The following is an 11,270-nucleotide window of genomic DNA, read 5'->3' as shown; positions in this document are numbered from 1 at the left end:
CAAGCTCTCCGGATCATATTTGTTCCAAAAATCACGCCCTCGAAGGTTTCATTCCGTTTGGACTCCGTTTGATATTCCTTTTCTTCGAAATACTGAAATAGGCAAAAAAAACAGCAATATGGGCTGGGCCTCCGGTTAGTAGGTTAGTCCCAAAAATGATATAAATGTGTAAAATAAAACCCCATAAACATCTAAAAGGGGTAATATAATAGCATGGAACAATAAAAAATTATAGATACGTTGGAGACATATCAGCCTACTATATGTATACGTGATTAGTAAGCGGTTCAAGACATCGAACGAAAAATCAAGTGAACTAATAAAAAGTGTGATTGATCAGACAAGTACCAAGGAGCAAGAAAACGTATGCGCTTTAGCAAGGGATGAGCGTGAAATCCGTTGCTTGTTCTTTCGGTAGCCTTCTTTCATTTCCGAATTTGCTTGCGAGCAGTCCTTGCATTAGTATGAGTTCGTTGACCGCGTAAGGGCAATCCATATTGATGACAAATTCCACGATGACGAATTCCACGATAACGAGAAATAGAAATTAATTGTTCGATGTCTGCTCGTTTTCCCCTCTTCAATTCCCAATTAACAACATGATCTTGCACTATCATTTGTTCAATTTGGTAGATCTGATACTTAGTGAACTCATTCATCTTGATGTTCCCACTGATACCTAATCGATAACGAAGTTGAATGGCTTTTTCCGGTCCAATTCCATCCATTTTTGTTGAGGCAATTCTGACTTGTTCATTGGGAAGTGATCTAGCTCGTGAGATATATGACATTCTTTATCCTTATCTTTTCCCGGTCTTCTAGGCTGGAATCTACAATCTACACCTCTCCAAACAGACACAATATCTTGAGTACCCGGAACCATGTTCAGTGCTGCAAAAGCGCAGCTGTAGCCCCCTAGAATATTCGGCTCCTCGTTTTTATTCAATTATGAAATGACTCATTTTGATGGAGATTTGTAGCATCATTTGAGTAAATACAAATTGAGATCGTAGAAACATGAGCTTGTGATATAGCTACACCTAATTCCAGACCGGTTAATGCTAGAACTATAAATAAGGGGCCAAGATCTCCTATGAAATAGAAAATATTATTCAGAAATAGCATAGTCCAAGCAAACCCACTTAAAATCTTTACTAAACTATGACCGGCCATCATATTAGAAAATAAACGTATTCCTAAGCTTAATGCACGAAAACAATAAGAGATTAGCTCAAGGAGTACTAAGAAAGGTGCTAACGGCAGTGGGACTCCCGCAGGTAATAAGAAGCTAAAAAAATGAAGCCCATGTTTTTGAAATCCAACGATCGTAATGCCTATAAAAATGGAAAATGAAAGAGCCAAAGTAATGAGAAAATGACTTGTCACTGTGAAGCTAAAGGGTATCATACCCTGGGGATTACGGAATAACGAAAAAGTAAAAGTGACCCAGATGCGAGGGAAGAACTTTTGTTTCATATTTCCAGAAAGACCACCTATTTGTTCGTTTACCAGGTTCAGCACGAAATCATAAATAAGCTCGACCAAGGATTGCCATGCATTTGGCACTGACATTCCACCTCCCTTATTCGTAACAACAAAAAACAGAAAACGACCAAAACGACAGTGAGCAGCATATACGAGACTGCATTTGTAAATGTAAAATAAAAGTTGCCCACACGAAGATCAATTATTGGGTAAATGGCAAATTGATCCAATGGGCTTTCCAAAAAATGCGGATTCGGAGCACTTACGGGGCTTTTCGGCTGATAGCCTTCGGCCCTACATATTTCGTTAAAAAGATGAGCCACGCCCCGGTTCCAAGTGAAGCTTTCGTGCCCCTTGAAATGTAAATCAATGAAAGTATCTCTTAGACTCCGGGGAGAATCCGGCCCAGAAATTGGTCACAAAACTCGATAACATTGTATGCCGCAGGCAAAACCATTTGTGCCTGTTTTAAGTATAATTCTATCATTTTTGTGATTTCTGAAAACAAAACCTCTATTTTCGGGAGAAATTCCATATATTTTGAAAAGGAGGTCTCTGTCTTTCAAGGTAGGTGTCTCCACCCCTTCCAAAAGCTGGTTCACAAGCTGCGGATCCAACGTAGGATGGAAAAAATCTTTAATAAAAGAATGGACGTGAGAGACGCTTTGTACTGTTGTATTGTTAATTCAAAATTATCCATTTCCAAGTAACTCCATCTTTTTCAGCTCTGCTCCCGAAAAGAGAAGGAAAAGAGACTGATCTTGACGTCGGCGTTGGAAAAAAACCAACGAAACGAATAAGTTTTGGATTGAGATTCACCTAACGATAGTCAACCAGTGAATCAAAGGCCTTGTATTCACACCACGAAATTGAAGCCATAATCAAGGAAAGTACTTGGTATTCTACAACCTAGTTCATGCCTCACATCCGCCGATGAGTCCACCGAACGAGGAAGAAGAGGGGGTACACAGGCGGCGGAGTGTATGGAAGTTGTGGCAGCGGCGATGGCTACGGTCGGGTGGAAAACTATCTGTCATCATCATCCACTAGGTAACAAACCATGTTTTATATGCGGCCATTTGCTTGAAACTAATATAATCCGTCATCTAGAGGACGCTTCTTGGGGCTTGTTGAACTGGGGCTAAGCACCCCAACAAACAGCTGCTAAAGGTTAGTGATGGCAATGTGTGATCATATGAGAAAGTTTTTGGATGTCAACGCTGTCAACAATGTGGATTATGTGATCTAGAGAGAATATGTGAAACTTGATGGATGGCAACGCTGTCAACAAGGAGGCAGGTAGATGGCCACTGGACAGATCAAATGCAGTTTTTCAGACAGTAGAAATCACATTATGGACTGAAAGGAAATCACATTATGGACTGAAAGGATACATCGGTTGAGTATATTTCAACTTACAAGATCACAACTTCTGGATTGGAAACTTCATCTACAACTGACAAAATTGAAAAGTGCACTGCATCCGATTCTAGTACCATAGCAACATAAAATCCGACCAAACTTTATCATACATGTTAATATAAAATCCGACCAAACTTTTATCATACATGTTAATATAAAATCCGACCAAACTTTATCATACAATGCTACAAGTACAGCGACGACATTCCAAATGATGATGCACAACGAGTTCAATCCTTCTGAAAAGATACTGGAAATTTAAAAAGCAGCAATTATGATAGATGGTGTACATCCCCATAGATTGCTATGCTGTCTTAGCCATCAATTGGAGTCAAGTCCACGAGTGGAAAGGGACCTGAACCAGAATATGTAACGAGATTAATGGTCAAAAGATATAACAACTAACCTATAAAAGACAGATATGCTAAGCAAAATCAACTTTGCTGGATAAATCAAGTTCTAAAAATAGTGTAACAATATCAAGGAGAGCTATGAAGGAAACAGCTCATCAATTGGAATTTCATTTCTGGCAATTTGGCAGGATGGCAAAAATTTATGAAATGGCACATCGAGAGTATATATAATGCATTGTCCTTCGCTATACTTGAAATAAAAAAAGCCTTATAATTGTTTGAGAACATTGGTAGTTGAACGATCATAAATGACCTGAGTGTTTAAATGTCCAGAGAATTTGGGAACAATTGTCCTTACACTTGATAAATATGTCAATACCATGCAAATCCACAAAGTGACAAGGAAAAGAACAAGTTTACAAATTTGAATCAAGGCACTAGTGATCAACTAAATATTCATTAAACATGCAGTTAACATGCAACAGCGTAGATTGTAACAATATTATAATGCTTGAACCTAATGAACCATTGACTAGTGAAAACAAATATTACCAAAATCAAATCAAATTTATCACCTGAGGGGATACTCAAATCATCAACCCACGTCTAGCAGGTACAATGTACTTCACGCTTCCCTGGTTATCCTCTCTCTTCGCCAAACCAGCGCCCTCTCCTCTCTTGGCCAAACCAGCACACTCTCTTCTCTTGGCCAAACCAGCAGTCATCTTTGCACCACCCAATTTTGCACCCTCTCCACTCTTGGACAAACCAGCACCCTCTCCTCTCTTGGCCAAACCAGCACACTCTCTTCTCTTGGCCAAACCAGCAGTCATCTTTGCACCATCCAATTTTGCACCCCCTCCACTCTTGGCCAAACCAGCACCCTCTCCTCTCTTGGCCAAACCAGCAGGCATTTTTTCACCATCTGATTTTGCCTGAATAGGAGAATCACCAGGGCACTGAAAGCAACAATAACACTTCAGTAACATTACTGAAAAATACCAACCACACAAGATATAACATTACCTTGTATATATATCTTATCCTAGCCTCCTCCTCCTCCAACATAGCCTCCTCCTCCGCCGCCAACATAGCCTTCTCCGCCTCCGAACAATCCTTCTCATTCTGGATGTATCCAGGTCTATCCAGGACCATGGAAGGAATACAATCTACACCACAACATTGGATGAACGGGGTAGAGTGGCCACCTTTGTATTTATCAGCATCAGCTGGGTGCTTCAAATCATACTGTCCATACCTCGTACAACCTGAGCATCGGCCTTGGGCAAAATAAAATCACTTAGACAGTCAGTGCATATGGCTGGGCATGAACTAGCTTAGATATAACAATGTAGTAAAGCTCAACGACAGTGGATGAGATGAAGGGCAACCAAAAGGTTAACCAGATAAATGTGACCCCAAACTGTACAAAGAACTTAATGTAAGATGAAAGGGATACCATTGATTTGTCATTTATAATTACCAAATAACCAGTCAGGGGGAAAAAAAAGCAAGTTAGATGATTACTATATGGCCGGGCATGAATCACCAAAATAACAAATGACCAACCAAGAAAAATAAAAACATGTGTAGAAAGTCACTGCAAATGGCTGCGAATGAACTAGCTTAGACATTAAAACTATATAGTAAAGCTCAAGGACAGTGGATGAGATGAAAGGAAACATGACACAAGGGGCAACCAAGTACATCAACCAGATAAATGTGACCCCAAACTGTATGAACAGAACTTAATCTGTGGTGGAAGAAATACCATTGTCAATAGGTTTAACCATACAGAAACAATTGAGCACGTATTCTTCATTTTCGCCTTTTATTCGTGTGACTTCAGCAAAGAATATATTGTTGTGAAAACCATCATCTCCTTTGATTTTTACAGCCAAATTGATATGATAGAACATGTTAACAAGGCAGCCCTCCTCCTCAAAAATTTGTCGGAAGCTCAAAACATCATCAAGTTCATATGCAAGATCCTGAAAAGGAGGCATGGATTGCAACAGCGATTAGTACATGAAATAAAAGACGGTCAATACAAGCCTGGTAATAGGACAGAGAGTGGTGGTGGGGAGGAGGGAGAGAGATCAAACCCCCAAAAGATGGTGATCTTCATTGTATTTATCGAGTAAAGCTTGAACCAATAGCTTCCTATTGCTGCTTTCATAATTGCATTTGGACGACATCTTCCTCGTGCCATCAGGCCAGTAAAGGCGATATCGTACCGCAAATTCCTCTGGCGAAATCTTATCTTTGCGCCTGGTTGAGGTTAGAACACTATATGTTAGTATATTGTAATTTCTGAAATGCAGAAAACCAAGGCAAAGTTGAGAAAATTCACATTAGTGGAGAGCGCAGGCCATCAAGATGGCTTTTGATGGCATCTTCAGCTTCCTCCAAGCTCCGGAATGGCCCCCCCAGACAAGGATACGTGTGGAAAGAACCCCCCAGATCAATTCTGATGAAAAGCTCTATAGGCCAACCAGAAGGTTTTCGAGCTGAGATGAGTGGAGATGAGTGCGTTGATGTTGGTGAGACGTCATGAGTTACCAAATCTGCCTGCTTGGAGGATGAGGAAGTGTTGGTGATAGACGAGCTATCGACCGACTGATTTGAGGCCATGTTCTCTGGCTCACACCTGAAAAGGAACATGGTCAGAAGGTTAGTAGACAACAAATTTTAATAATTGGGGATGAATAATTCATATAATATGAAGGTCGGGAATAGATGTTTTTGCAGATGCCACATGCTCCCGTCTGAAGTGGAACACAAGGTTTGATGAGTTGAAGAACAACTAGAGAAAGGAAGATTCTTTTTATTCTTTATTCTTTATCTATATACAAGAACCATTCATCCCCTCAGACTCATATTTTGTTTCCCAATAATTAATGTCAATATAGCCACCAGCATAGCAGAGACGAGTGGTAGAAAGCCAGTGGATCATGATTAAGATAGTATAGTCGAGGATTGCACACTACTTAACTAACTAGTGTAACTGGAAATGTTTGCCTTGGCTTTTTTAATAAAAAAAAGTTGGGGCGTGGGGGAACCCCTTCGGTTAAAAAAAAAGTGTAACAGGAAATGAAGATAAGGTGCGAGAATTTGGCTATGTTGCTTGAGAGACAGTGGAGAGAAGGACGGGGCGATAAATGTCATACTGTGGAGGCTGTGGCCGATCGTAGGGCCTCGTCTGGATGTCGGAGCGGACGACTTCCATGCGTCCATCTGGTACGCTTGGTCTCGGGTGGTGGAGGTCGGAGTAGTCGCCCAAGTGTGCATATCTCAAGAGTCGAGATACCTCGTTGGCATCGCCGTGAGGGTCAAGGATATGACTGCCGTCGGGAAGAGCCACCAGACGAGAGCGTCGCCTAGTCTGGGTGACGGGGACTTCTCTGTAGAGATCACCATGCCTGTGGTGTCGTCGGGTCGTCATGGGGGCGGCGTGGAGGTCTAGGTTTGGAGTTTTTTTTTCTTTTTATGGATCTAGGGTTTGAAAATTGGGTTTGCTGGGGAGGCGATGGGAAATGGGGAAAGACGGAAGCTTTCCTGTGGTGGGGAGGCGAGGGGAAGGAAGAAGATGGAGTGAACGAAGGTTGGTGCGCTGTCCGCGGTCCATCTATAGGCAAACTTTTTTTTTCCACGTCTATAAGCAAACCTGGCCAAGTAAGAACGCCGCTCATCCAAGCTAGTGCGATTTTTTTTTTTTGCGATTTTCTTCTCTTCTTCATAAAAAGGAGAAAAGAAAGCTAGTACGATTTCGAAATTCAACTTGACACCAGACTCATCTGCACTCGGTGTGCAATAAAATCGAAAAAATAGCAGCAAAATTTTAAAAATCAAAATATATTTTTTGTGGTGCAAGATACTCAATTGTGTGATGTTCGTGCAAAAAATCGGGGTGTTTAGACATTCAACGAGCTCATGGCAAGAAAATACAAAATCGGATGTGAACAATGTTGTTTTCAAAAGTTTCTCAAACACCCAAAAATTGACTTTTTTTGCCACGAGCTCCTCGAATGTCCATACTTCACCATGTTTTTCACGGGCATCACGCACCATAAAAAAATGAATTTCTTAAATTCTTTAATTATTATTTAAAATGATTTTACTATTCACACCAGGCTCGGGAGAATAGTTGCATCCGTGGGAGTTGAACTTTTCTTTATAAGAGCTCGCTCATATAAAGCGCTTCATGTGCCGGTTTACCGCCGGAGCGCGACTTTACGGGCCGGCCCATGTAGCAATTGTTCCTGATTTGTCGTTCCCTTTTCTTTCTTTCTTTCTTTCTTTCTTTCTTTTTTCTTTTGTTGATATTCCTTTTTTTTGCTTGCTATAGTAAGAAAACAACCATCTACAGGTCAAGGAAAAACTAGATGCTCGGTTTTCTAACCATTAACTTTGGCTATCACCGTGACCATGAAGAGAGTTGATTTTAAAAAAAACACGAAACTGAAAAAAAGTCATGAACTTGAAAAATGTTCATAGATTCGAAAGAAATATTCACAAAATTCAAATATAGATCAAAAAATTAAAAACAATTAAAAAATTCAAAAAAAAACTCAAATTTCGAAAAGTATCATGAATTTTAGAAAACTCATGAATTAAAAAAATATCATGAATTTGAAAAAACATATCACGAATTTGGAAAAGATCATGAATTTGAAAAAGGTTCACCAATTTGAGAAATGTTCAGTAATTTGAAATTTTCATGAATTTGAAAAAAAATCAAGGATTTTAAAAATATTCATGAATAAAACCAACATAGAAACACAGAAAAACTAAAAAATCAGGAAAATTGAACCGGAAGGTTCCAGCAGCTTCCCAAAACCAGAACTAAGTTGAATAAACCGATCTGCCCGCGTAGAAATGATGTCGTGTCGTGCATGGGTAACGTTTTTGTTAGTTTAGTTTTTTGTGGAGTTGAAATATTTTGTCGACGTTGTGCTGAAGAACTTGTAATTTGATGACACTGTATTTGTAGGGGATTAACCCCACCCTAAGTCCGTTCGTTGGGCATAGCATCCCATCTATTTGGACGGTGACTCAAATGATTTTCAAAAAACTTTCTTTGTAAACAAGTTTGTATATAGGTGAATAAAGTGACACTGGTATCACTGTATCGGTCAAAATGCGGCGTCTTCGCTGAAGTTTTACAAGTGTTTCATCTTGCAAAGATGGATACCACGCAAAAGCTATCTCTAAGAGATTTTATTGTAATTTTTAGTTATAGAAATTACTTTGTAATTTCCTGGATTTTGAATACAAATCATTGTGCCTATAATGATTACGAGTATGAATATATTTGTAGGTGTTTAAAAAACAAATACGATTTTCCTTGACTCAAATAGGAAAAACGAAAAAAACAGTACTGCACATGCCCTGCCAATCCCCAGCGCGCCAATATTTTGGCGATGAAATCCGCCGTCGCCGTTTCGCCCACGCACGGGCGTGAAAACTGAACTGCCGACCGAAATTTTGGCAGACAACCGATTTTTTTGGCCTTGATCCAAACAGCGGCCCAAGCAAGTGGTCAACGCCAAAATTTTGGTAAGGCGCTGCTGGGCTATCATCCAAACAGCCCCTTAGAACCGAAGACACCATGATTGCGTTCTTTTTCCTATTTTACAATGTTCATTACTTTTGTGTCGGATCAATGGACGGGACGACTGAAAACATGCAGGTATGAGCACCAGATGTAAACACGATTTTCCCCGTCCAAGAGAGCACGCAATTGTAAACAGAATATAATCACGCTAGGAAAAAAGACTAGAGCTACGGAACGAAACAGTACTAGACTAGCCAATTATCTCGGCGGCGAGAGTAGAGTACTAGTGTCCAAGAAACAAACAGTAGATCGTCTCGAGATTAAGAAATTCGTGAGGAAGAATGTTCGAGAGAGACGTACCGTGTAGGCGGCGACATGCTGGTTCTTCGCTTTCACCGCGACGTTAGGGTCAATCTTACGAGTTAATTTAACCCGAGGCTTAGTATGCTGGCTCCGTGACCGTGCCAACGCGCAGCAACCCCCTTTATAACGCGCAGAAAAGAGCGGACCATGACTCGGACTTGGAAACGTTCTCCTGCACGTAAGAGCATCTAGAACCAGTTTCAAAAAAAAAAAAAGAGCATCTACAACCGCACTTAGCAAATCCGGCACCTCAAACGCCCGCGGACGCAACTGACCAGACATCCCTCAAATAGTGTAATCCACATGCGGACACCTCAATTATCATATCTCAAATCCATACAAACTCATGCAACTACATCGATGCACACACATCGTCCGGCTACTCCATCACTACTAACTACACGTCATCAGACTACCAAATTTTGGCATGTTTGGCTATGGTGGAGTTTATCCACGGCTGCCCTTGTCCTTCCCGGCGCCTTTGCCGTCCTTCTCGTGGAAGTACCGAGCGAAGACGTGGTACGGATCGAGCCGGATATGCTCGTCACCGCAGTTGGCCTCGTCGTCGCTGTCCTCCTTCGGTGGCAGTCTGGCCATGCCACGGACCGCCCTATTCTGCTCTCGAGCGAGGGCGCACATGTTCCTCCGCTGCAATTTCTTCACAAAGCAGGCGCGAATGGCTTCCTCCTCTGCGGCTGCCCGCGCCCGGGCATCAGCCGCCTCCGCCTCCGCCTCCGCCGCCGCCAGTTCCACCGCGGTACTGGCCTCGGCGGCTCTTATACTCTCCTTCCCACGGCTTGCCGCTCATTCCCGGTGGGACTCATAGTCTGCCCGGCCGGTGATGTGAAAGGAGAGGTGTTCCGGCTGTCGGGACCGCGAGGATCCAGCACCAGAGGATCCCGAGCGCCCGGTGAGCCGACGCTATGGCGTCGCGGTGGACGGATCCGTCTGTCGGCCGAGCGTTGTCCTCCCGGCAGCGGTGGAGCGTAACGCGGACTGCCATTGCCTCCTCCAACCCACACGGGATGACACCCCAGTCGACGGATCCGGAGTGGTTGGAGTCCAATCTGCTGCCTGCCATGCTGGAGACGGATGAAACTCGCCGGAGACGAGCTCGAGTGGCAGAGGGGAGGGAAGGGGAGTGGAGGGGAGTGAAGTGGCTAGGGTTTGCTCTGGGGAGCGAATGAGGACGTATATATGTGGGGTCGGGTGGATCAGCATGGGCCGGGTCCGATGTGGCGGGTGTGCCTGGGCGCCCCCATATCCGCCCTATATTTTGGCTGGATATGAGGGGTGTCGGTCAGCCCGGGCGTTTGAGGCCCCTTTAGGCATCCTTCTGGGTCAAAAAAACGTGACCGGTCAATGACCGAGCAGCCTGCCCAAACGTATGAGGCGGGTTAGAGGCACCCGACTGTAGATACTCTAACTGGGAAACTATACCAAATCAAGGCATTGGACAAGTCGGAGGAGGGGAGACCCGGATTCTCTTCTCTATTCCATTCTCAATCCTCACTGGAGCTGCCAACACGAGACCCGGAGCGGGCAAGGAGACACCAGCCATGGGAGCGACCACAACTCAATCGGGGGGAGGGGACAGCCTCCACCGCCGCAGCGGAGCCGACCGAACGTGGCGACAAGGACTTGCTGGGCCCCGATTGCCTGGTCGGGCCCACTTGGACCCGGATAGTCCTATCGCCACGCTGCAACTCGCCGACTGACGAAGTCCTCACCGTCTGAGACCGCCGCCACCATGCTACCACCAGGGAACGACGTCGCCGAACACCAAGCCATGGGCCCGCCCCAATCCAGATGGGGCCCAAATGGGCCCCGATCTGGGCTAGGCAGGCGCCGCCAGCCACCGCGCTGCCTGTCGGTGTCAAAACTGGCAGATCTCGAGTAGGGGGCCCAAGCTGTACGTCTGAGGATCAATGGTAACTATGGACAAAGGACACAATGTTTACCCAGGTTCGGGCCCTATTAATGGAGGTAAAACCCTACTCCTGCTTGATTATATTCGAGGGTATATGGGTTACAAGAGTTGATCTACCTCGAGATCAATTCGGCTAACCCTAGATTAGCTAGCCTAGCAA

The 11,270-nt window shown here is 43.5% G+C and overlaps 1 protein-coding gene and 1 pseudogene across 1 annotated transcript; both read right to left on the bottom strand.

Annotated features, from left to right (window-relative positions):
- Window positions 1–942: 942 nt before the first annotated feature.
- LOC119321079 lies at window positions 943–2,984 on the bottom strand (annotated as a pseudogene).
- Window positions 2,846–6,869, bottom strand: LOC119325682. Its single transcript, XM_037599398.1, has 7 exons — window positions 6,431–6,869; window positions 5,614–5,910; window positions 5,366–5,531; window positions 5,032–5,251; window positions 4,287–4,540; window positions 3,836–4,219; window positions 2,846–3,262 (listed from the first exon to the last, which is right to left on the bottom strand). The coding sequence occupies exons 1-6, from the start codon at window positions 6,703–6,705 to the stop codon at window positions 3,848–3,850; spliced, it is 1,584 nt and encodes a 527-aa protein (XP_037455295.1). The 5' UTR covers window positions 6,706–6,869; the 3' UTR covers window positions 2,846–3,262; window positions 3,836–3,847.
- Between the last annotated feature and the right edge of the window lie 4,401 nt (window positions 6,870–11,270).

The sequence above is a fragment of the Triticum dicoccoides genome, chromosome 6B (genome assembly GCF_002162155.2).
Source record: "Triticum dicoccoides isolate Atlit2015 ecotype Zavitan chromosome 6B, WEW_v2.0, whole genome shotgun sequence".
In the NCBI taxonomy this organism is placed as follows: domain Eukaryota; kingdom Viridiplantae; phylum Streptophyta; class Magnoliopsida; order Poales; family Poaceae; genus Triticum; species Triticum dicoccoides.
Note: the sequence above shows the minus strand (reverse complement) of the source record. Positions and strands in the feature narration are given on the sequence as shown.